The 27,266-nt window shown below is 39.6% G+C and overlaps 1 protein-coding gene across 1 annotated transcript in view; it reads left to right on the top strand.

Annotated features, from left to right (window-relative positions):
• The window catches only part of ADCY2 (adenylate cyclase 2), a 430,840-nt gene that overhangs the window by 308,174 nt on the left and 95,400 nt on the right, over positions 1-27,266 (top strand). The window contains exons 8-14 of the mRNA XM_024752509.1: positions 1,110-1,268; positions 2,075-2,207; positions 3,734-3,910; positions 7,366-7,409; positions 11,118-11,198; positions 19,874-19,943; positions 22,531-22,628. Coding sequence (XP_024608277.1) covers positions 1,110-1,268; positions 2,075-2,207; positions 3,734-3,910; positions 7,366-7,409; positions 11,118-11,198; positions 19,874-19,943; positions 22,531-22,628 — 762 coding nt within the window. The remainder of the gene's footprint in view (positions 1-1,109; positions 1,269-2,074; positions 2,208-3,733; positions 3,911-7,365; positions 7,410-11,117; positions 11,199-19,873; positions 19,944-22,530; positions 22,629-27,266) is intronic.

Here is a 27,266-nt window from a genome sequence, read left to right as displayed (position 1 = left end):
TTTTTTATAAAAAAAAAAATGAGAACAGGTAAGGAAGGTAGAGAGGAAGGGAGGGGAAAGAGACAGCCTTCTATATTCTTTTTTCAGGACGTCATTTATTTTTACATCATGGACCCATTTCTTTTTATCAGTAGTATGCTCAGATGGTGTCACTGCATCATTTAAGCATGGTTGTGTCATTCTGAGATGTTTCAGGTTCATTTTACTGCATCCCACACCTGGTAACCCTTCCGACTTGCTGTGTTGAAATCAGTGTCATTGCTTCCCTCCACGTTTCCTCTTGGGGTGATTCTTTCCATGTAACTAGGGATACCTTCCTGCATTCTTCTTTTACAATAAAATTTTAATTGATAAATGTATCTAACTGGCAGAAACAAATAAGCATCACCAAGCATGGCTATTTTTGCTTAAAGGAAGTTCTTCATTTGTCTCTTTCAATGAGTTGGCAACAGAGTCCTAAAGTATTTTTTAAATGATTTTTTAAAATGAGATTCTTTTTAATGATACCTTATGCATTATTAAAGCTTCTTAAAGAGTATTCTTTTCTCTTTTCTGTTAAAGAATGTGCACAATTGAAAAGCTTTCATTTCGTGGTTATTTTTTTTTTAATTCCTATTCAGGCTAAAGTCATTATTAAGCTCACAAATAAGCCGTATTGTCTCATCAGCAGAAAATATTCCTTGGGGGCATACGTTATGCTAAGCACTAGAATTGCAAATGGCATCTAAGATTGTTTCTGACGGTACAAGGCAATGTCACACGAGTCTAGTATGAAAATTCTGAGGAGGTGTCAGCACATGTTATGTGTGTGATACACATTGGTTGAAAAAGTAGAAACTACAACCAAAATGCTGCATCACGACCCCTGCCATCCTGATGCTTTACCGGCCAGAGCGTTGTCTTGGCGCTGGTGGTTTAGTCTGGTAGTAACCGAAGAAAAATCCCTTCCTCTTGCCTCGGAGCAGCAATCTTCTGCCACAGTAAGAATTCATGACAATATTTCCAACAATCTGAGACATTCTGAATGATAAAATGCCCCGAAAATTGGCCAGGAATTAAAGGAAGAAGAGGCTGGTCCTGGAAGGTGATGTGACTTTCCTTCCCTTTAGGAAAGTGAGGGACGCCACTGGAGTGGACATCAACATGCGCGTGGGAGTGCATTCTGGGAACGTCCTCTGCGGCGTGATCGGGCTGCAGAAGTGGCAGTACGACGTATGGTCCCATGACGTTACCCTGGCCAACCACATGGAAGCTGGAGGGGTCCCCGGGTAAGGCGGCACATTGGCTTTCTCTCGTCCAGCAGGTTACAGGGCTGGGAATAATAGGTCGACAGGTTAATAACCGACTGCTCAGTGATTTCTGTCGCCTTGGTTAGTATCACATTACTCACGCCCAGTGGCCTTTTCCATTAACCAGATGGACATGAACTTTCAAGCCCCAATGCAACCACCCCTGGGACCCGTGGTCAAAGACTGTGGATGTCAGATTCTAAATTACAGACTTCTACTTATTTTCATATTTATGAATAGAAACCTAAGTTAAAGATGGTTTATAAGTCAGTGGAGATATATGACGTTTCTCTATTATTGGTAAATTCTGAAGTCAGTACTATTGAAATAAGCAAACGGTACCATCTGGATAGATGACACGAGAATCTCGATGCATGTGCTATAATTTGGAGAAGCATGAGAACAAGCATTGAGAAAGAAAGCCCATACTTTTATACAGATCAGCACACTTCCTAAAATGACTTTGGCATGCATTTCAAAAAAAAAAATATCTTCATACCCCAAAATTCGATAAGATTGAGTTTTAATTGCTGTAATTCACCATGCAGGTTTCTGTGAGTGCAGAGAAGCTCCAAATATTAGTAGCTCATGACATCTGGGAGCATCTTTCCAAAGCAGTGGTTAACAGACTATGAACCTTAATTACAGTCAATTTTACTAAGAACATATAGCCTTTCCTTCACTTGGGGCAGAAGAAATTCTCTCTGAAATCCCAAATAAATAGAAAGTCTTCTTGCACGTTCCTCCTTATATATCCTGATTGTGGTTTTAAAATGGAATTTCAGACGTGTTCACATTTCTTCCGTCACACTGGAACACTTGAATGGGGCTTATAAAGTGGAGGAAGGAGATGGTGACATCAGAGACCCATATTTAAAGCAGCACTTGGTGAAGACCTACTTTGTAATCAACCCCAAGGTCAGTATTGTAAAGTCTATAATTAGCCTATGACTTCTATGATTAAAAGTGAAAAGGGCAAAGTACTCATATGGAAAGTGTTTTTAGTCAAGAACTAGTGTAATTCTTCGCTCATCTTTGCCTCTAAAACTACTTTAACTGCGTATGTGTTTTGTAACAATGGATTCAAATATTTATGAAAGAAACACTTGAAATGAATCGCTTGTTTATATGACAAGGGTATTGTCTACATCACGAGGTTGTATAGGTTAGTCAATGTGGATCAATGTGTGTGTTAGTCCACGATGGACCCCGCCTGGCAGTTAGAAAATTAAATAAAGATAAGGATTTTGCTCAAGGCTTTGGATGATAAAAATCTAATGAGAGAAAGTAGGATGAAGATATAAGAAAAAGGGAAAGAAGAAACTTCTGGAAGATTGGCAAGTAAATGTCATGTATACACTTGTGTGAGTACATTATGTGCAGATATGGTAACTTTGATACAGTAAACACCATTCATCGCATGCAGACAGCTGCTGGCTCTAACTCTTCACACCACGTGTCAGGCCAGAGCAGGGGCTTAGAGTTCTCATCTCTTTTAACCCTTCCCAAATTCCTGCCAAATGGGTACTACTGCTATTTACAGATTAAGAAACTGAAGCTCTGAGGGTTTCTGTAAACTCCCTCCAAATTGCAGGCTGGTAAATAGCACAGAGAGCAGCAAGACACACCTCTGAATTGTCAAAACCAATATCATAACATCAAGGAGATCGAGTTTATTAATGTTTACTCACAATAACCTCCCTAAAACCCCAGTTTCACCTTCAGAGACAAACTTCCAACTGACTAGAGGGTTGATCTGGGGACAAATGTATGACAAGAGGGACGAACTGTGTGGTGATGGGACAGGGACGGCACAGGGAAGAGGTTAAAAAAATGTGTACAAAGAACACTGAGTTCAGCTCGGTGCTCTGTGGTGACCTAGATGGGCAGGATGGGGGTGGGTGGGAGGGAGGCCCGAGAGAGAGGGGATAGATGTATACTTATAGCTGATTCATGTACAGCAGAAACTAACACCACGTTGTAAAGCAACTATACCCCCAATTTAAAAAGAAAAAAAACAGAAAGAAAGAACATTGCGTTCAGGCAAAGAACACCAAAACACCGATATTCGGGGCCATTTAGCATCAGAAAACCCCCAATCTCTTTAAGAAAAAACACAACCATCAAGAACACATTGAAACAGATCAGCATATTCTGTCTAAGAATCAACTTTATAAAAACATCCCTTAAAATAGCTATTATTTTTCCCTAAGTTTCAAATACAGGTAAGTTTTGTTGTCTGAAAAAAAAATCATTTGGCTCCAACAGCTCATAGCACTGAATACCAGTCACTGAAGGAATGAGAGTAGGAACCAGGAAAGTGAAGGGCATGATGTTAGAGGAATCTGCTTACTCAAGGGAGGCTTCTTGGTGGGCAGAGCAGGAAGGTGGGAGGCTGTGCACCTGTGCCCCGCCAGGTGTAATGCTTTGTTTCTCACCCCAAGGGAGAACGACGGAGCCCCCAGCACCTCTTCAGACCTCGATCCACCCTCGATGGAGCCAAGATGAGGGCTTCTGTCCGCATGACCCGGTACCTGGAGTCCTGGGGGGCGGCCAAGCCCTTTGCACACCTGCATCACAGAGACAGCATGACCACGGAGAACGGCAAGATCAGCACCACGGTACGCCCTCCCCATGCCCTAGCGCTGGGCGAAAGCTAGTTCCCCAAAAGCCATCTCCTGCCAAAGTAACCTTTGTCTGTAATGAGGCAAGCTCACTATCTCCGACTTCTCAGATTGGCATTCTCAGATATTCCTTACAGATATCAGGTTATCAATGAGCACCAACCCCGCATTGCTAAGGGTTTTAACCTAGAGTGATTTTACATTATAACCTTATTACCCAAGACTCTAATTTACAACTGACAGTAGCAACTGAATACAGCTGAACTCTTTTTTTAAATCCAGGTTTGTGTTTTGCTTCTGCTATTATGAAGTACAATAGAAAGCCCGAGCATCTTAATAAGAGAACAAATGAAGGCATGATGTCCTTGGAATTTGAGTGGCATCAATAAAACTGTCTCTTCATCACCCAGAGGTTCAGGCTGTGTCAGAAGCAATGTACATTCTATTTTGGATATCCTTATTTACATCATCCTTACTTCCAACAGAGAATAAAGTCCCAATGCTTCTTGCAGCAGGGACATTCTCAATAAGATAGCTAAAGTGCAGATAAACAATAGAAAAACTCATAAGAGGAGAGAAAAGTAAACACAGTTGAGCACTTAGAATAATCCCAATGGTATAGTTAGATTTTAAAAGAGTCTCTGAGTAAAATTTCATGCAGAATGGCATTAATTGTATTAGGGATGCATTTGAGGTAAAGAAAGAAAATGGGATGTTACATAATTCTTATTAGCTGATGAGAAAAAGAAACATACCAGGCTGTCAGGTAAAAGTGGACATTTCACAATCACACACCCAAGCCCAAAAGGCAGGGGCTCAGCATTCTTGTTTTGTCTCAGTTATATCTCTTCTCTCAACTTCCTTTGTTCTTTTTCAACTGAAAAATAAACGATCTGACAGAAGATCATGATCCATCAGTCAGTCAACAAGGGAGACCACCAGGGCAAGTCCTAGAGGAGTTTGCATTCTGTTGGAAAGAGAGAGACCCTAAGTCGGACGCAAATGAACAAACAAGATCACTCCAGGTGCCTGCTCAGGGCCATGATGAAGAGAAAATGGAGTATCGTCTTTGGGAGTGAATGGTGTGGCTACTCTGGATGGGACGGCTGGGAACATCTCGGAGAAGGGGAGAAGTCGGTGGCAAGTCAAATTCTGTGGCCCTGAGGTGGAAATGAATTGGCATCTTTGAGGGCAGAGAGAAGGCTAGTGTGGCTGCAGCGTCATCAGCCATAAAGCAAAGGGAGATCATCAGGGCGAGAGGCTCTAAGTCATCATGTATAATTTATTCTGATTGTGATGGGAAGTCGTTAGAGGGTCTTACCCAAGGGGAGGGCATAGTATAATTAATGCTCTGGGTAATGGAGCAAGAATGCAGTGTTCCAAGGGAGGAGCATGGTGCCCTCTTATGCTAAGATTTTAGTAGTGGAAACAGTGAGAAGCAAACTCAGGTTATAATTTGAAAGTGGAACATATAAGACTTGGTGATGGAGTGGATATGTGTGAGAAGGAAGATCAAGGAGGAATACACACTTTTTTGGCTGCACCCCTAGAAGAATGATGATGCCATGAACTGAGATGACAAGTACTCGGGGAAAGTCAGGGGATTTCAAATGAAAAAAATCCAGGTTTTGGTAATGGACATCTTCAAATCAGTATGCCTTTTAGACACCGAAGTGCAGCTAGGAAGTTGGCAGTGGGTGTGCGAGTCTGGAACTCAGGGAAGAGGTCCCAGATGGAGATGTGGATGTGAGAAGCATCTGGCTTTAGATGATATTTGAAGCCATGGAGCTGGATGAGATCATAAGAAGAGAAAAGATCCAAGGAGGCAGGACTGGGGCAACTGGAGCCTTCCAGCAACTAGACCCTGTTAGAGGAAAGGTATCCTAAGACCCTAGGATCTAGTAGTCAGGGAAAGTCGATGCTTCTATCACTCTTATGAAAAAAGTTGGATAATTTCATCTCAACACTGCATTTATTATTAGTACTAATGGCTAATATCTCTCATCGAGATTTGTTATAAACCAAGAGTTGGTCGGTCGGTCGGTCGGTTGGCTGGTTGGTTGGTTTTCAAGAAATAAGAATCAGATCTAAATATTAAAACATGATTTTCTGTGCTGTTTCATATGTGTACCTGTGAAAATAAGGCCTTGCTTTTCTGGGTGTGTGATGGACGTTGCTGTGGTTGCTAATTTCTTATCAGTCTTTATTGTCTCAGGACTTAAGAGCAACTGTCTGCCTTACTGTCTCAGCAAAACACTAAAGGAGAGATTTCAGCCTGACTTTAATCTGCTATTATGTGTTAGTGAAGATGCCTCTTTCAAGAGAGTTGTTACTGGCTAGAGATTTGAACTTCAGGAAATTGTGTATAAAAATCAGAGGGCCTCTGGGACAAACTCAGTTTTCTTGACCAGCTGGCCTCCAGTCACAGAGTTGGAGCCTAGGCACTGCCTTAGTAGAGACAGAGGACATCTGAGGCTTTGGTTATTAGCACATGAACCCCATAGGACTGTGTCTCTTACTCAGTTCCAGAAAGATCCCATTGCCATTCTTATTAATACATCCCAGGGTTGAACAATTGTCATTGCCAAAAGTTATTTCTTTTATCTAATCCCCTATGCAGAACTTCATTGACTCTTGATTTAACGTTGATAGAGCTGGTAAATAATGCATTGTTTTACTTTATATAGTAAAACTTGGAGTTCAGTTATTTTTTTAAGACTCACCTTCCCCTAGGCTGAATACATTTCCTGATCTAACCTTGGAGATCAAACAACAAAGTACAGTTTATTTGGAGCCACTTTGTTACAAGTTTTATTTTAATTATTTTATTTTATTTAAATGTATGAAAGTGAATCTTGTGGTTTTTTAAGTCTATTATTGAACATTTGGCAGTGGAGACCCCCACTGATTAACTCTGACCAATGTCTGTCTCTGTCATTGACCTTTTTCAGGAACTACCAGCACTCATATGTACATTTCTTCTTTTCGATCAATGATTCTCGCTTTCACACACTTAACCAACAGTCCCATTTCTTAACAGCCCAGTCAGTGATAAGGATTGACTATAGATTTTTTGATCATGTTTGTGTTTTAAAGCATTTTTTAAATTTCAGTCTGATGCCAAACTACATTTTCCCATCATTTGTCTACAGTAACTTTAATAACAGTCCTCTGCAGGCATTGTTTGAAATCATATCTGCAAATATCAGGATGGAAATTTGAAAAATTCAAACCACAATCCTGACACCAGAGTTTACAGATTACAAAAAAATTCTAAATATAAACTGAATTTTTAATCATGTTTCACATTTATAATTAAGCTCTTTCTCTCCTCATGGGTAGTTATTTGTTACCTAAATGATATTTTCCATGACAGAAGAAATATACATCATTATCACTGAAAGATTCTTAAAGTATGTTTTTGGCAACTAATACTATTTTTTTTTTAATAGGATGTACCAATGGGTCAGCATAATTTTCAAAGTCGCACCTTAAGGTATAGTATATGTGTATACATTCCACTTTCTAATTTTTTAAAGGCTTAATTGTTTTTTATTTATTCCTGAAAGTAATTATCATCAATTATAGTAATTTTGAAGTCTACTTCTTCTGAAAAAAGTGCAGCTACTTGTGAAAGCCCCTACTAAATTGCTTTCAGCTTCTAAAAATAGGATTATTGGTGTCATTTTATTAGAGTTAAAAGAGGGAAAAGGAAAACACTGCCTAGTAAACACTTTAGAACTTTAAGTTGTTTTCTTAAAATGATTCTTCTTCATATTAATCTGTAGTAAAAAACTGAACTTTCTTAAAATGAGTAACTTACTTAAAATGATGTTTGTGGGGTTGAATCCTAGAAATAAAAGCAAGGTTAAGTCCAGCCTTCCTATAGTGAAAAGAAGTGCAGCCCACCCTGCTCAAAAAAAGAAAAATTGGTGCTTCCCTGGTGGCGCAGTGGTTGAGAGTCCGCTTGCCGATGCAGGGGAAACGGGTTCATGCCCCGGTCCAGGAGGATCCCACATGCCACGGAGCGGCTGGGCCCGTGAGCCATGGCTGCTGAGCCTGCGCGTCCAGAGCCTGTGCTCCGCAACGGGAGAGGCCACAACAGTGAGAGGCCCGTGTACCGCAAAAAAAAAAGAAAAATTGCTTCCACAAAGGCCTGTAGGTCCCTGTTGCCATCTTCACAAGATCACAGACAGACACTAACCCTTTTCCTTGTCTGTGTTCCTCTAGCTTTGGAGCTCAGAGTCTTACTTTTGCGTTGGTTTGGGAGCTAAGTACTTCTTACTGAAGATGTTAGGATAATTAATGAAAGGCCCCAAACTTGAGTCAGCTTTTCTTTCCCCACAGAGATGTGAGTTTATCCCTGTAGAAAACGCATTGCCTGAAAGTAGTTAGATCATTCCCTGCCAGATCTTTAGGGCACACTGTTTCAGACCCCTCTATGTTACTTTATTTTTGTTGTAATGAGCTCTAATTTGTATTTTGTGTAAAATTTGAAATTTTAACATTGACATATAACACTTAGAGCTCTATGTTATAAGGAAAATTGGGTTCTTGGGCTTTTGAAATGTTATTTTTTAAGTGGCAAATACCAAATTAAAGAGAGCTTAAGGTAATTTAAGAAATATTTGGGACCTGTCACATATCTTGAGAAGGCTTGACTCTTCAGGCCAATAAGAGACTAGCACATCTGCAAACAACTGTCTACAGAATTTCATGGACGTCCTTTCGCCTTATATGTGCTATGTCCTCTCATCTGTTTAGTGGGAAATACCTCGTGTAGTGCCAGTATGATGTGGGCAGTGTATTTGGGGATGAGTGCTGTCTGAAAGACAGTGATCAGAAGCTGTCAGTTTTATCTGTACCAGGCATATGGGAAACCTAATTTCATCCCTACAGGGTTACTCCAAGGTAGATGAAATTGCCATTATCATTTTAGGAGGGAAGAAACCAAGGTGCTGGGTTAGGAGGTGACCAGAGTCACATGACTGTGGAGGCGAGGCCATGGTTATGCTCAGGGTCTGTGACACCAAAACCTGTGTTCGTAGCTGCTCTCCTGTCCTGCCTGCCCTCCTAAGAGCTTCCTCCACATCTACTCCACTTCCCTCCATGGTGGTTGATCTTTGGTGACCCCAAGCCTCACAGAGAGAGCTCAGCTTTCAAATCAGCCTCACCTGGGACTTCCTTTGTACGTCCTGCCTATATAACATGGCCAAGGTCCTAAAACCTCTCTGAGCCCACAGCCTGGCAGTGAGTGGGCATCACAGGTCAGTGAAGCATCATCTGAGATGAAGCAGGACCTCTTCCATGGCTCTTTAGATACAGCGGCCCAGGCCTGGGGGTAGGACAGGTTGGGGAAGGAGCTCAGGAGGAAGAATGGAGAGGAATTGGAAAGAGGGGTTGGGGACACTCAGTACTGGGGAAGCCAATGGTAGGGCAAGAATGAGGACAAGAAGGTCAAAAATGCTGAAACGTTGAAAGTCTGAGGAATAAAGCCCTGCTTGATGAATTAAGAACTCCTCGTGGGGAGATGATCAGCCCCAAGGGTCTCCTATCACTTCTGTAGCAGAGGTCACAAAACTGTAGAGACAAGGAAACTGTCTACATGTTAAGAGCTGTTAGCCAGAAAATCAGTGAATACAAAGGGTGCATAATAATGTGCATTTATGGGCTACTTCATGTGCCACATTTACTGCATTGAGCACTGCACAGGCATTATCTAAGCTAACCCTAAAACAGACTCACAACGACAATGCCATGGTTAGCACCCTGGACATATGATTGAAGGGTTAAATTTTCTTGTGAGCTCAAGGCACCGACACTGTTCCTTCTCACACTTGGAGACACTTTTTGAAAGAGAAAGCCACCAAACTGAAGTCAGGAATCTCAACACTTGGCATAGGGCTGATTAAAAGAAAAAGAAGAGTCTAAAATGAAGGTAGCACCTCAGCCATAAGTGAGAAGGAGCCATCTCAGATGATTGCTAAGATGCCATGCTTTTTTTAAAAGAAAGATCAAAATTAATTTGCCTTCCAATTTAGCTTGGAATTTGGCATGCTAAAACCTCTTAATTCCATTGGCTTAGTGTCTACAGGTGTATCACTTAATATCGTTCTGTTTTTGAACCAAAACTGCCCTTAGCCTGTTTAAAGAAAGCAGGACCTGAAAGTGTGAATCCACAAACAATGATATAATGTAGGTAGATTACCCATCCATCTCATTAATGATAATTCCATGAGGTTTAATTACAGATAAATATAACATTGCACACTTAATACTATTCTTATCTATATAGAGAGGCAGTTCTAAACTCAGAAAAGTATTATTTTTATTCCAGAGTAGGAGGTCTATTCAGTGAGTAATTTAACCAACCACAAGACAAAGACTAGGGGACTAGGTGACTCGGACACCCAGACTCAGGTGCAGGCTCGGTCAGGACAGTTCGGGAAGGGCCAGATGTGCTTATACTCTTTGCAGTAGATGTTTAACTTTTAAAAACAAGTATTATTTTGATTTTCTCCTTTACATCATTCTCATGCTAATTGTCAAATTAACCTTGGAGAACTCATTCTTATCTTGGCACAATTTATTTGCAAAACATTTTATATTATGACTGAAGATTATTTACTTCCAAGATCAAGTGAGCGGTCTGCACATATAAGTGGGGTTTTCTGTGAATAGCGCTTTCCAAAACTGAGGAACATTTAAATACATGCCATGAAGCTTTGACGTGTCTCAAGTAAGACTTTAGTTCTGAAAATTCTTGAAAATTGACCAAGGAAAGCATAAAATAGGAATGATTATTTTGTCAACCACACCAAGTTTTTACAAGGGGATTTCCAAAGCCAGTATGTTCTGTCATAATATAAAGTTTATAAAGGCAGCAATTCAAGGGCTAGTGCATCTCTTGGGACAGAAATTTTCTTTTATCTCAGACACCAAGGACATATCTTTCAGTGTTGCTTTTTAATTTCACTCTGAGTAGTAAGGCAACATTTTACTGCACCAAAAACTCTAGCCAATTCATTCAATCCACAGAGTGGCTATATGTTAATAGAGAAAAGGCTGCACATAGACTGTTTCCTTTTAAAAAAAAAAATTCAGTTAACAGAATCAGACAGAGATTTTGGCATCATAGACACACAGGCTTACTGTTTAGTTTAGTAATAATATTCTTACCCAAAATATTTCCTCCTTCATGTAGAACCAAGTCACAAAAGAAGAGATTTGAAGAGGAATTAAATGAAAGGATGATTCAAGCAATTGATGGAATCAATGCACAAAAGTGAGTACTTTTAAATTATCATTCCTCTCTTATTTCAATCCTATTATTTGAAAATAATGACATGTTTTCCAGAAGAAGTTCCCACCAAACTCTGTCATACTTATCATGACAAAGCCAAGTTTTCTGAGACAGTTCATTCATTTCACCACAAGCCTCCTTAATAATAGCTTTTGTTAGTAGTATTTCATCTTTAAAAAAATTTTTAACTCTGCCTAATCCTCCCCAAGTAAATTACTGATAAACAACATGATACATAATTGTAGAGAGAAAATTAGAGCATAGTGTGTTCAGTAGCATATTTTTTAAAGATCAGTAGATTCCACATGGGAAAATCATTAAGTTGTAATGTGTGACACTATTCAAAATGCATTCATCCCCCCACCCTGAAAAATCAGAGAATGTGGAGGTACCTGTGTTCTAAATCCTGGAAGGGGGTCTTGAGCATTAGAATCTGAATTCATGGAGGCAGCAGGAGGAAGACCAATTCTTTGGAGGCCAAAATATCACTCAGTCTATAAAGCCAAGAATTGATATTGTAGTTTTAAATGGTCCAAAAAGGCAGGAGACAAGATTTAAAGAAGGTGGTGGCTTTCATGGCTTGCACAGAATGATTACATTCACCGGCCTTGGAATTCTCCTTAGGTGTGTGTGCCATGGCTGACCTCATGAAGGGCAGGAGGTAAACAACTCAGTGTGTTTCCTGGTACTCATTAGATGCTCCATAAATGTTTATTGAATTAAACTGCGGTGAAAACCTTAGTGGATCCAAATGAAAAGGTTTTATGCGGGGCTTCCTCCCAAAAAAAAAAAAAAAAAAAAAAAAGGTTTTATGTGAAAGTTTTCATCTTTATGGAAACCTATTTAATTTTTATCAAGAAAGTTGACTCATGGAAAGTGTAAATGATTTTCACCTTGAACTGTGCCTCCAAATTAAGTTACACAGCTTTGCAAAATGCATACCTCTTCTAGACTGTGCTTTGCAAGTGTGCATCTCAGAATATTTCCAGTACTTATGGAGGAATCGCATGAGTGTATGTATGTGTGTATGTGGTGTGTGTATGTGTGGAGTTCCATACAGAATATTTCCAGTACTTATGGAGGAATCGCATGAGTGTATGTATGTGTGTATGTGGTGTGTGTATGTGTGGAGTTCCATACATATACAATAAAGTCTCTAGGACTGGCTAGAGCTGCAATTCAGATATGCCAGCACATTGAATGCACACCTGCCTAATCCCTGCTGTATACCCCAAATAGATAAAGCCTTCCACCTGCCATAGAGCACTGAGGGCACACCAGCAGTGCCGAGATAGGTGCTCTGCTTTGCCTGATACCAGGATCGAAGTAAAAAACAGTCTCAACTCTGCCCTGATTGAAACCTCAACACCTCACAACTGAGAAAAAATGATTACCTGTAATATACTGGCAGCTAAAACCCAGGCAAGTCTGATTTCACACAATGTAGATTCATTCGACCAGAGGAAATAGCAGTTACTACTCTGTAACCCACTGGAATAAAATACAGCAGGAGAGAGAAGAAATCTTGTTCCTTGACAAAGGTTAGCCAATTACAATGATAATAGTAATAATAAAAAACAAATGTATAAAATCAGCCTCAGCATGTCTTCATGCAGGACGCCTACCTTGTTAAACTACTTTTATGCCCACTTTTTAGAACGTTCCTACTAAAGGAATCATTAGAATGTACAATCATTGGCTTTGCTTTATTTTTGTCAAGGTTGTTTGTGAATTGTCTGTCAGTATGGTATCATTTTGTACTCAAATACATGTTTGGTTACCACCTTTGTGTTTTAACGTAGTTTTATGCTAAAGTCATGGTTAACGTTGGTGTAACTGCTTATGCTGTAATTTTCCCAACACATTTCAGAAAGCAAGTGGAGGAAAATGTCATGCTGTACTCAAAATTCAAAAGGGGAATTTTTTAAATGGAAGCTATTATGCACCTATTTTTTTAATTAGCTTCACTCCCATTCTGTTATGCCCTACTCATTAACCTCTCTTGTTCTTCGATAAGAGGTTCTTCTGATCTTATTTGATTTTCCCCTTGAGGATTCAGTAGGGACTCCAGGCTTGATGTACCATTCAGTCGTTTTCTGCTATTGACATAAAACAGTGATTTATATGCAGATTTTCATGTATTCATTCATTTACTCATTTAGCAAGCATTTGTTAAAGGGTGAGCAATGTCATCATTTGCTCAGCATCAGACATGCATACCAAGACCCCAGGCCTCGTGTTACCCCTCAAAGCCCTGAGTGAGGGGAAGAAAGATCACTGCACAGATGCCCTACAGTTGTGACAGGTAAAGAGGAGCAGGACAGCACAGATGAAAAGTCTCAAGTTTTCCGGAGGAGGTGACACCTGGGCCAAACCTTGAAGGAAACTAAGAGGGAGAGAGGGAAACCTTCATGGTGTGATAACAGGACGTGCCAGGGTCAGAGGTGTGCTCCCCAGTCTTTAGCACAATCAGGACACAGGACGCCCCTGCAGGAGTCTCTCAGGGTAAAAAGGCTTGAGTGGGAAGTTGGATGCCCTGAGAAGCAACTTGGATTCCACCTGAGGGGGTGGGGCGTGAGCACTTTGAATGGTTCTAATCAATGACTGTGTGGTCACCTCCATCCTGCTGGTATGCAGTAGATTCCTTAAGACAGGAAGACACTAAAGTGAATGCTGCAGAGCCAAACCAGAGATGGCCAGGCCCCCGTGAGGACGGAGCTCAGAACAGGGGTTTTGACTTAGTCTGGGTGGGTGATGTCAGCTGAAAAACAATGCACAACCTGAGAGTTGTGAGTTAAGTTTTACTGGGGGCAAAATGAGGACTGTAGACCAGGAGACAGCCTCTCAGGTAGCTCTGAGGAACTGTCCAAAGAGGTGGGGAGGAGGTCAGTATATACGTGATCTTGGTGAAGGGGGGCACGTGCAACCCAGCACATGTTTAGGCAGAAGGTGGCTCCTTCTCGAGGAGCAGATGTGCCCATTAGTAATTTTAGTGTGTTTCTAGATGTGAGAAGAGGCAAGAAATTGGGCTCATAAAATCTCCTGAAAATATCTGAACTATCTGAAGGCCTTTTCTGCCAGTTTTCCCAGAGCACAGATGTCTCATTCATGATCTCCACCCTGAACCCCTTTGAAGGTGTGTTAAAGGTCAGCGACAGCAGCGGCCAGTGACAAAATCCTTGTAGAGGCAGGTGGCAAGTGGCAATTTTTAGTTGGCGGTGAGGTGAGAGGGAAGAAAATGTGTGCCAGAGGTCTGCCCCCAAGAGGATTACCAGAAGCTTCTCCTCTCTGGAGGTTCAGAGCGGGGAAGAGGAAGCCCTGTGGGTGGACGGACCAGACCATCCCCTCCACGGCAGTATTTTTCTCTTGAGGAGTTGGGCAGTCCTGTAAGATTTATCTCAATAGAAGAGTGTGCTGTACAGTTAATATTCAGAATGAGATTGCCATGTCAGGTTCTTCCAGATTGGTTTAAAAAAAAAAAAGAAAAACAGTAGGAAAGAGGTAATGTGAAAAGTTCAAAGGGGGAGAAACAGGGGCCTCTGGGGTGCAGGAAAGGAGCTGGTGAGTTAATGAAGGACACGGGACCCAGGTTTAATTATGTCTGAGCGGAGTGGAGTGCATGTATGGGTGGATGACCGGCCGACCCCAGGGCTGGGGAAGGATCGGGCTTCCACACCGAGAGACCACCTATCCAGCATCATTTATTTCAGCTGCAGGTCCATGGACCACCTTTCCCAAATGCCACAGGTCACCCACGACCTTAGTGCACAACTGAAGCCACTTGGACCTTTGGATTCGAGGCTGCATAGATAGGTATGGTATGTTAGTCAGCTGGGACTGCTGTACAAAATGCCATGGGCTGAGTGGCTTAAGCAACAAAAATTTATTTTCTCACAGCTCTGAAGGCTAGAAGTCTGAGTCAGGGTGCCAGCATGGTTGGTTTCTGGTGAGAACTCTCTCCTTGACTTGCAAGAGGCAGTCCCCTTGCTGTGTGCTCCCGTGGTCTTTCCTCTGGGCTACGCAGAAAAAGAGAAAGAGCGAGCTCTCTGGTGTCACGTCTCATAAGTACACTCATTCTCTTGAGTCAGGTTCCCACCCTTAGGACTGCATTCAACTCTAATTACTTCCTTGGAGGCCCCATCTCCAGATACGCACACTGCAGGTTAGGCCTTCAGCGTATGAAGTGGGAGATATGAACAGTCAGTCCGTAACGAAAGGAAAGTGGTCTTCTCTGTATTTTAGCATCCCCTTTGTGATAACATTCCAGAATAATTCTGCATGAGGATGTGGAAGTACTTTGTCTCTCAGCTCAAGTCAAGATCTTGTTTAGAATTTCCTTTATTGGCCTCAGCCTAGCACAAAAGCAACTTAGTATAAACTAATAATCATTTTTTTGTGTAGCGCAGGGGCGGGGTTGACTTTCTTTGTGCCAGAGACCACTTGGGTCAGGAACAGTGTCAGGAGACCAGGAATATTGCACACATTGTCCATTCTCTTTTCTGTCTGTAGTTCCAATTCCCCAAAATATTTGACCTTATTTTCCCACACAAATCTTTCTGACTCCAAATATCCATATGACATTTATAAATCTCTGAGTTTCCTGTGAATCAGTATTGGGAACTGAGGCCACCTCAGAGAACCAACAGAGGCGTGAGGCCTGTGGGGAGGATGTGCTCTCCTTAACTCTGAGGACAAAAGAGGAAGAATTGGGCCCATCACTTATGGCTTCAAGGAAGAAGCCTTTGGCCAAACCTGACCTGCTGTGGGAAAAGGAAGGCACAGGGTAGCTGTGGGTCCAGTAGTCTCACCATAAATATCTTTGCTGCAAGGGGATTCACCTCAGGACTAATTGGCCTAAGACAGTTTTGCCATAAAAGATAAAATAAAAGAGAAACATTGAAATGGACATCATTAAACATTAGCAACAAAATTTTGAAAGATTCAATTGCAAAAATAAAAATGCAAAAAGTACTTAGATGCACTTAAAATGTGTGTAGTTACATGGTTATAGTTGTATTTGGGTGTATCTTAGAGAAAGCAATGGTACTTTCTTTCTCAAGGTCGATCACTAAGGGTTCAGTATCTAATATCAGACATACATTCTTTACAATATAAAAAAATCTGCTCTAAGCCTCTGCAGATTCCCCTGGGAGTAAAATGAACAGAGGAGGGACTCTGCTATTTCTTATCAATATGTGTAACGTATATCACTGGTGATACATATCCAGACTGTACTGAAATGTCCCATCACATGCCCAGTCCTTATATTTCACCAAATCATCTAAGCCAAATTCTGTGCCAAATACCACAATTCTGTCTATTTCATGATCTTCACTGTCAAATGGCAAAAAAAATTCACCATGTTCCTTGACAGATGAATGGATAAAGAAGATGTGGCACATATAAACAATGGAATATTACTCAGCCATAAAAAGAAACGAGTATGAGTTATTTGTAGTGAGGTGGATGGACCTAGAGTCTGTCATACAGAGTGAAGAAGTCAGAAAGAGAAAAACAAATACCGTATGCTAACACATATATATGGAATCTAAAAAGAAAAAAAGGTTCTGAAGAACCTAGGAGCAGGACAGGAATAAAGATGCAGACATAGAGAATGGACTTGGGGACATGGGGAGGGGGAAGGGTGAGCTGGGACGAAGTGAGAGAGTGGCATGGACATATATACACTACCAAATGTAAAATAGATAGCTAGTGGGAAGCAGCCCCATAGCACAGGGAGATCAGCTCAGTGCTTTGTGACCACCTAGAGGGGTGAGATAGGGAGGGTGGGAGGGATACGCAGGCGCGAGGAGATATGGGGATATATGTATATGTATAGCTGATTTACTTTGTTATAAAGCAGAAACTAACACACCATTGTAAAGCAATTATACTCCAATAAAGATGTTAAGAAAAATAAAATAAAACTTTTAAAAAAGAAATGTATACTCATCAAGAATTATACAACCATTTCTTTTTGGGGAGGATAGGACCTGGATTCTTCTTTTGCCTCCAGCTTCTACTATTGCATGATAAATTTGGTAGAGACGGCAGGAGAGAACAAGCTGTTGTATCTAGATCAGTCAAAGAGCCAATGATTAATGCTCTCGAAGACTGTTGTCAATTACTAGCTGCCTTTTATATATTTGCCATAGCTTGGTAAACTGTTGGTTTTGGTGGGTGGGAGAGATGGCTGCTCACTGAAGGATGTGCAAAGATTGATATATTATCATTTTCTAGTGTAATGAATCCAAAATTGTGAATCAACAGTTATCTATTATGGCAAAACGGCCTTATGGCTAATTAGTTGTACAGCAACTCTGCTTGCAGCCAAGATTCTTATGAGCAAATACCTTGAACCAACAATTGGAATTCCGTCCTTTCTCCAAACATCCATCCAGGGATCAAGTCTTATGAACCTGGGTTAGGTGTTGGGGACACAAAGAAAGGCAGACTTTGCAGACTTTGTCTTGAGGGCTTCCTGTCCACCTGCAGGACAGACAGGTAACTAAAACCTAGAAAGATGGGGGCCCCACTAACCAATGAGGAGCTGGTTTTATCTCCACTTTATAAATTTTGCTCGTATTTTATTTCTAAGCTTATATTATCCAGGAGCATTTTTTAAATAGAAATTTCATCTGTAATAAAGAAAATAAACTTTTTAATAAGTTACTGAAATACATTATTCATAGGATATCCATAATGAATACACAGTTCTAAAAAATGAGTATAGTTAAAATTTATCTTAAATTTTATTTTCTGCTTCTTCTAATATTAACCAACCTTGGATTCCTCCAACTCGTGCCATAAAACAGAACAATAACCTATCTCTGCAGCTGGGGCAGTCATAATATCAAAAAGAATTTATTTTCCTGATACCTAAAGCTTATAACCTTGAATCCAAAAGTATTTTTAAAGTTCTCACTCTTAATGGCAATCATTCTAGAATACATGACTGACTTCTGGGCTACAGTTGAAATTGCACTGTCTGTGCTTTAGTCTCCTGGGAGACTCAAGTTCATTGTGGTGCGTGTGCTGTGAGCATCTTCAGAACTGTCCAGATGTTCCAGGCACACGGCTGTCCAGGTAGCCCTGGAGATGTTCCTCCTCAAATGAGGCAGTGTCCTGGGTTAACTGGGTCAACCCTAATGTGAAACCTCAGTGTACATTTCGACCTGAGTCTGAAATCAGGAGGTGACTGTCCCTGTTGATTATGTGATAATGTGTGACAGTTCACTTGGTCTTCATTCCTGGATCGTCAGAGGCCTTCCCCATTTGTCTTTATCTCCCAAATACATTGCAGTTAGTCAAAATCCATAGAGATATGACCAATGGGTTGGAAAAGTGCTATATTTAGGAATTCTTGGAACTTGATCATTGTTTTCACAGGTATAACATTTTATCTCTAGAAGTATATATATATATATATACTCTCTCTGCCTGTATATAGATATATAAGTATAGATATAAATGTAGATGTAGCTATATAGTTATATACACTTGGAAATATATACATAAATATGCAGGTATTTGTGCATAAATACTACATGCATATACATAAGCAATTCAGGTAATTATATATTTTAATTATAAAAGTCTTTATTTTTAAAAAATCAGTAGAAATAAAAATTCCTCAGTGTAGTGACTTAGCCTAGATGGTAATTTATTTTGTTTGTAATTATTTCTAGGTATTTTTCTTGATGCATAGATTTCAATTTTTTATTACATTTCTGTACTCATGGCTATAAGAATGTGATATCTCTCTGTTTTCTTAGCTTTATTTCATAAACTGTGTGTTTATTTTACTGCAAAATGTGTGACTGTACCGGGCATCATATGCCCAGCTTGCTGGGTCATATACCCAGCGTGGCCGTTTAACCTGCGATTATACACAATGTTCTAGTGAAGAAGAGTTTTGTCTTTAAGGTCTTTCTCTATCTCAACTGCTTTCCCAAAACAGATTTCTGAAAGTCAATCAATGTATAAGAATGTTACTTCCATATGCCTTTTATTTTTCAACATCTGAGAGATATATATGTATTATGTATGTGTGTGTTTATGTTGGCATCAATGTACTATGTTAGTGGTCTGACCTGATTGCTGCTTATATTAGTATTTGTACCCATTTTTTGAAATCTGTATTCAAGCATGACTTTTTTTTTACTTTATAGAAATGAAAAACATGACAATGAAAGTATTTTTAGTAAGTGTGAAAGGAGTAAAATCTTCTTGCCTACATCTGGAAGCCACTCTAAATATTTCTGATGCTCTGTGATGTGTTGCTTGCTATAAGCTAAGAAAAATGGCGCTTCTCTCTGAACCAGATCCTTTAGGAGATGAAAGTAACATGTGGTTTCAGTAAGACATAAGGGAATAAATTTATTGACGTACTTGAGTCCTTTTGATGACTTATCTCCCTAATTATTTAAGTTGGATAACTTGAGTTTCAATTTGGTTTGACAGTTGGTTTGTAATATAGAATTTTCAAGGAGAGCAATATGTGAATAAGCATATTATATTTGCATATCCTGTTAACAAACCTAGATTCCATATTTGGCATTATGAAGAAAGAAAAATGCAAGTCATTTTTAAAAAATGGTTCCAGATGTTTGGTTGGAGGTTTGGTTTTATAATGTGTCTGTCCTTTTTATTTCCAGGCAATGGCTCAAGTCTGAAGACATTCAGAGAATCTCATTGCTTTTCTACAATAAAATACTAGAAAAAGAAGTAAGCTATTTTTTTCTTCAAAATCAATCATTTTTCCAAAATATTAGTTTTTTAAAAATTCCATCATGAAATTGTATTCATAGCATTTTACATGAAACATTTAAACTGCCTCTAACCATATCCGATTTCTTTCTAGCTTTTCCTGTGGTTCTTCCAGGCATATATTGTTTTACCACATTTCTGATTACCAGGTTTCTGTCTTTGGCTAGTCACCTCTTTCAACACTCCTGTTAGTAAATGATGTCTGTGTGATGTGGAGCTAAGGGAAAGGGAAGAAGTGAATATCTTGCTTTCTCAGTGAGAAATTTTCTTAGAAAAGATTTTTAAAGAAAGCAAAATCCTTTCTGACAAATTTACAGTGTCTTTACACAAATTATTTTAACTTTTTGATAAAAATATGAGATTTACATTCAACCCCTGTTTGGGAGAATTAGAAACTTTTAAGTTTTGTTGCATCTAAATACTTTCACATTTTAACTCCTAAAGTAGAGCTATTTCAGGCACAAATAAATAACCAGACATTTAATTTATACATGTCAAGCTTAACCAGGATTTGCTAAAATGAATTAAGTAATTATTGCAGAAAGGACAACTGTTCTAGGTTGGCCTTATTCATTTGCCTTTTTTTGTGTGTTGATCTAGAAAAAGAGTAGGTTAGAGGTAATTTGCACAATCTAACCATATAATTATAGTTTTAGTTTGAACAGAAGCTACTATGTTAATGGCAACAGTCACAGCACAGGTATTAAAACTCTGTTGAGAAAATTCAGTTCATTGTTTTATGGAAATTGAATGGACATAGAAAATATCAAAATTCTTTCCAAAACTCATCAAGGTTGGATTTTACAATTATACCAAAGCTTTCTTTTGTTCTAGTGAGTGATCAAGAAGATCACTTTTCTGCTTCTAAGTCAAGGACTTTGACTGCAGAGAGTTTACCAAATTTATGTTTGATACAATTTATTATTATTATTATTAAGCAACTTAGACACTAATGACTACTTACTGTTTAAGTGTTAAATTATTTCCTTCCTGATAGAAGTCCTTTTCTTTGATTAATACCACAAGGAAATTCCAAGTCATGTCTCTGCACAAAGCACAGAAAATAAGGACATAACTGAGTGCATAAAATATAATCACATTTCAGCAATTACGCTAGCAGAGCTTCTTCATCAGCTTTGTAAATTATCCTGGCTATGAAGTCACAAAAGTCACCAAAGAAATATTCTAGTAAACAGAAAATGATCATTATTAAAACATGCAGCTTTTGCTGACATTCCCCATGTGTACATATTTGCAGAGGCAGACTTTAGACAGCATTGAGATTTAAGCTCACTTTTTGTCCTCCTATTCCCAACCTGCTCTTCAGGCCAGCAGGAGGGGTAAAAAGCAGCAAGACATAGAGGAAGAGAAGCCAGACCACCCAGAGGTCCATCATCTGCACCAAAATCCCAGAGGCTAAACCCGAGAAATACACACCTAACTTCCCATAACTTGGGACACAGTTTGTGCAGATACACTAATGCAACCTGCCAGCATTGTCAGGAGGCTTCGATAGCATCGCCACAAAAACTTGATTTCCTTTAATTTTACCATAGAACCCTTGTTTGAGAGGCAATAGTGCCTCGTGGCTGGAAGCCTGGGTTCGGGAGCCAGTCCAGCGGGATGAAGATTCTGGTTGCACCATGTGCTGTGTGTTTCTAAGAATGTTAATCAGTTGTTCTGGTCCAAAGTTTTTTCATACAAAACTAGAAACAGCAATAGTTCCTGCCTCACGCAGTTGTTGTGAGGATTAAATGAGTTAGTCCGCAGAAAGCCTTGAGAGTGCCGGGCACACCATCACCAGAGTCAAGGGGACATGTGGCAGACTGAGTGCAGCGTTGGCTGGCTTTTCCTGCATAAGCCAAGAAAGGGCAGCCCCAGGCGGGCAGCTACACTGGTCAGTTTATGATCCTGGATGTTATGGAAAGCCATGTGAAACTGCTGATTATGCTGGGCAAGTAGAAAGAGTCCAACAGCCAGGCCCAGACAGGCAAACAGATGTTCGTAGAGGACAGAGCCTGCTGGTCTTCTGTCTTATAATTTCATTCACCACCTCTCGATAATAAAATAAAAAGCTAAAACAAATAAATAAAATGAGAATATTGCATTTCCTCAGTACTCTTCAAAAGCAAAATATGGCTATGTGAAAAGTCAGTTGCTTTCCACAAGCAATCTCGGACCTTAGACCCAAAAGGGAGGCAGGACACCTGCACACTTCATTGGTCCATTCAGTTCACTCACTCGTCTTTCTGGCCAGGTGCTCTGTCTCCTTGCTGGAGGGATTCGATTGCCTCTTCATGGGTTTCTGAACAGGTCGACTCACGGAAGTCATGGTCTTTGAAGTCACCCTTTCACAGCTCGTTTGGAGAGAGGAAGCTCTCGTTGCCAGAGGTGAACAGCCATTGTCCTTAGGTTGTCTTTTTCCACAGTCTGCAGGTGACGAGTGTGATGGATGAACCAGGTACAGTTAGATGTACCTGCTGGATGACTGTTTCAGCCCTTCTCTCAGACAACCTGTCATTCCTGGTTTCTTTTCCCCCCTTAGTACCGAGCCACTGCACTGCCAGCCTTCAAGTATTACGTGACCTGCGCCTGCCTCATATTCTTCTGCATCTTCATCGTGCAGATCCTGGTCTTACCCAAGTAAGTACATACGGTTCTACGTTGTCATTCTCACTGGGTGTGTATTTCTGCTGGACTCAGTTATACTAAGGGTTACGAGAGGATGCACAGTTTCCAACGGAGCGCTTATGTAACATGGGCGGGCGGCAGGCAGGGTGGGGAGAGGACGGCTGGCAGGGGAGGTGATTTCAGGCTCTGTGAAGCTAAGTGGCCCCCGTGTCTTATTCAGTTTTAGTAATTTTGAATTTTCAAAGTGGACATGTTGATTGACCTTCTAGGGATTTTTTAAAAAATAAATTTAACCATTTTACTTTGATTTCCATATTATTCTGATGCTTATGTCTAAGAAATGTAACCCAGTAAGTTTACCCAGGAAGAGCAAAATCACCAGATGTTGTTTCTAATAAACAAACAACATTATTATGTATTGAAAGGACAAAACCTGCTCTAGGCTTACTTTGCCCACCCCTTCATTCTGATTTCATGTTCTCCCTGAAGCCCACCCTCACCGCCATCTCTGAGTGTTATGAGTCACTGTCTAGCTTGCCCCTCCCAGGAGAGACCTGGGTACAGAGAACTGGATAACCAGATTTCACATTTTTCCTCCTACTGGTGAAAACCCAATCACTCCATGATTCCTAGGTAGACGTTCTCTTATACCTTATTAAGGAGTGGAATGTAAGTCAACTGACTTTCTTTAAAGAAACTGATTTTTTTCTCATCCTACAATCTAAAAGAAAATGCTTGTCCTTCTTTCAATAATTGGGGATAAGAAAGAAATTTAAGAAAAATTTTCTTTCCACTCATCATTACCTCTTTTGTAAAGGCCACAACGACCATTTTCAGTCTAGTTGGAGTTAGTTGTATTATTGCATTTAACTTCAGCTGTGCAGCCAGCATTTGTGGGCAACCTGAATTGCTGAGTCTGGGTTACAGTTTGTCTCATGAAGATGCTGAGCAAACTAGAAAGAAATGGTCTGCCTTTCTCTTCATACCCCAAAGGATGTTCTTCTGGACAACTAGCCAATACCAAGGCATTTAAAGATTAATAACAAGTGATCGTATTATTCGTACATGTACAATCCCAAAGCTATCTGCCCCCTTTTAGAAGAGGTTCCCACTGGCCACCCCCTTCCTCCTCTTTCCCCCCATAAATGAGCATTGAAATACATTTGCCAAATGAGTTCTTCCTCTAGACTTACACAGTCTTCAGTGAAATTTGCCAAGGTCAACCTGTCAGTTTTCCAATGAAAAAAAAAATGTTAACAATTAAGCTTTTTCTAAGTTCCAGGCCTCTGCCACATGGTACAGGAGAGAAACAGCTGTTCCTGCACAGACAGGGCTTATTGAATAGTAAAGCCGAAGGGCATGTAAAAAGTGATGTAGTTGAAACAAGTGTTACCAAGGGGAATGAGCCCTTATTTATACTCTAAAGTAGAGACATTCATTCATTTTTCTACATCTTCCTATTGGATGAGTATTTTCATATTTTCTACATCACAATTAAGACAAGGTTTATCACCTACTGTTTGGGAGGGGAGAAAGTGACCAGAGCGTTATAAAAGACGATGCCAAAGAGGACAAAAGGACTTCTGGGGACCAGGAAAAACATTCCATGGAATTACACTTTAAAAAAAATCAAGTTGGTGTCTTTTCTGTCTTCGCTTTTATTTTTTTGTCTCTTTTCTGTTGTGTTGTTTTATGAGAACCCATCGAAGTTCATTCCCTCAGGCATCATTACCAATTACTGTGTTTCTCTTGAGCAACAAGTTGGATTTTGAGCATAAGTGTTGTGAAATAGGTACGGGTCACATTTCCCTCTCTGTGTTGGCAGTTAGAAGGCGCAGAGTAAGGTCTGCGGACGCCTTTCTTGGAGACTTTAGACCTGCACTTTCTATACCAACCTCACAGTATAGTATAGTATAGTATAGTATAGTCTTTTTCCTTCATTTTTCTTTCACGTTAATGTCCTAATTTTTCTTTTTTTTAAAATTCTTACTCTGAAATATTTCAAAGATACAGAAAAGTACAGAACATAATATAATAAATATGCATTTGCACACAATCCAGATTTCACAAATGTTGAGCCTGTGTCATACTGACTATATATAAGTTTCTGTGCTCTTGGGGACATTATTGGTTGGGTATGCTTCCTGTAAACAGTACCTATTGTTATGGGGTCTTTTTGTTTATTCAATCTGATATCTTTTTGTATATTAATGTGACTTTATTCCATTTGTATTTTGATTCTTTTATTGATGCGTGTGGACCCACTTCTACTCTCTTATTTTATATTTCATTTACTTTGCTTTTCTTTGGTTTTCCCCATGCCCCAAATCTCCCACCTTCTTAACCTCTAAAGGATTCATCAAGTTTTCTTTATTCTTGTTTTTCCTTTACTATATACATAGAGCAGGGGAGAGAGAAGGGGGATCCTATATATTTTCTTTCAATGATTACCATTGAAATTTTAACACATATTCTTAGTTTAATAAATTATAAAGTTAATCATTATGTCTCTTCTAGGTAATTATTTCTTAGGATTTTAATTCCAGATGGTAATTACAGTCAATATTGATTTACACTTACTCACATTCTTTATCATTTTGTTTGTTCATCAGTGCTTTGTAAACATTATTTCTTCCTACAAGTTTATGCTCCTTCTTGCTGATGTGTATCATTTATTAGTCCCTTTAGTTAGTATCTGTGAGTTGCAATAGCTCCTTTTTTTGTTTGTATTAAAATATCTTTAGCTGCTTTATTTCAATTTACCCTTGAATAATAGTTTGGGTGTAAAATTCTTATTTTCCCTTACTATTTTGATGATATCATTACATTGAATTTCAGCTTCTGTTGTTGCTAAGGAAATGTCTTCTGTCAATCCCATTACATTCCTTTGTAAGGAATTGGTCTTTCCTATTTGTATGCTTTTCAGCTTTTTTGGGGGGGGGAGGTGACTGGGATTTTTACCGTATTGTTTCTAGATATGCACTTGTTCTTATTTCCCTACATGACTAGTTGTGATTTTTGTTCAGCCTGAGGATTCTTGTCTTTGCTTAGTTCTTAGCAATTGACTTCCTGTTTCACCTCACATATTGCTTCTCTCTTTTTCTCTGTCCTTTCCTCCTAGAACTCTTATTAATTGTACATTTGCTGTTCATTCTGTGCTCCAGGTCCTGTCATTTTTCCTTAAAGTTTCTACCTCTTTAACTCTTTATGCTGCATTCTGGTGAATTCCTCATCCACAATGAGTTTATAATTTCAAAGATCACTTTTTCATATCTAAGAAGTCTACTCTTTATCTGAGTTTTTCTTATAATTCTCTATTTTGCCTATGCTTTTTATTTTTTCCATTTATTTTCAGATTTTAAACATGTATGAAAATATCACTTGTTTCCTTCTGTTGTTTATGGTTCATAAGTGCATGAATTCTGTTATTTACTCTCACTATTGTCTCTTTTGTGGTCATGTGTCTCCTTCTGTTATCTGTAATTTCAACTGTGAGTTCATCAAAGCAAGGGTTTAGGTCCATGGTGATCTCATGTGTTCTGAGTTCTGAAGGTATCACTATGATATAGTTTTCACTGTATCTCTGCCAGGACCTCTGGGGTTCACCAGTTCAAGCCACAGTATTTTTTAAAAATACTTAGGTCATGTGAGTTTGGTTAGCCCCTTAACGTGGATCAGGATTGGGGATCTCAGTTGTCAAAGATTATTCCTTTTCCACTTATGACCCTACATAGGTACTTGGCATCCCTGAAAATTACCACGCTGTTGGGCATAGTTTTTATGTTTCCTGATAGGACAGGCCTTTATGCCTTCTGACTTTATTCAAGAGCTCAGTTCTAGTTTTCCATTGAGATAGTCCTGTAAGCATCACCAACCTTGTACTGCCATTAAATCTCACATTCACTCCATGGCATGTATCAGCCCCTGGTCCCTCCCGGACCATTTAGTGTCAGTGCCTCTTGGCATTCTACTTTGAATACCCTCTGTGTGTCTAGTGTGTTCTCTTCCTTGCTCTGAGTGCATCCATTTAAAAATAATAATTCTGTTATATTTTATGAAGCATGTTTATTGAGATAATGGCACGTCTCACTTTTTCTAATATGCCCTAGCTTGTTTTTAAATATGCTGAATTACAGTTTTATTTTGTTTGTTCTTTTGGTAAACTGCTTCATGTTTTGGGGGGGCAGGGAAGGAGAGAAATGAGTGAGTAAATGAATAAATAGTGAGTGAATGAATAACTAAGGAGGAACTTATGACCTTGAAAGGACCAGAAAGGGGAAGTGTTTCCCTGAAAGGGGGCCTTACATCATCCCTTTTGGGCCCATAATTTTCAAATCTGGCTCTAGTCTCAGGATTTGAGCAGATGTAATTAAATTATTAGTTGGCCCCTCTTTTTGGAGTTGTTCTCTCACTTCTGTCAGCTTTGTACTATAACTTTATCAGAAATGTGAGCTACCTTCAAAGACCAGAAATGAGCGAGCATGAATTTTTACATTTTTTAGTAGTTTCATTCATATTGTCTGCCAAACTAAATAGATTATGTTAAACCATTCATGGCAATTATTAAAATAAGAATTTTTTTTCTAATAAGGTTCAGTGAGATATCATATGTTTCATTACCCAAGCAAAATTAAGAATAATGACATTTTC

Source organism: Neophocaena asiaeorientalis, unplaced genomic scaffold, assembly GCF_003031525.2.
Source record: "Neophocaena asiaeorientalis asiaeorientalis breed wild unplaced genomic scaffold, Neophocaena_asiaeorientalis_V1.1 scaffold52, whole genome shotgun sequence".
NCBI classification, from domain to species: domain Eukaryota; kingdom Metazoa; phylum Chordata; class Mammalia; order Artiodactyla; family Phocoenidae; genus Neophocaena; species Neophocaena asiaeorientalis.
Note: the sequence above shows the minus strand (reverse complement) of the source record. Positions and strands in the feature narration are given on the sequence as shown.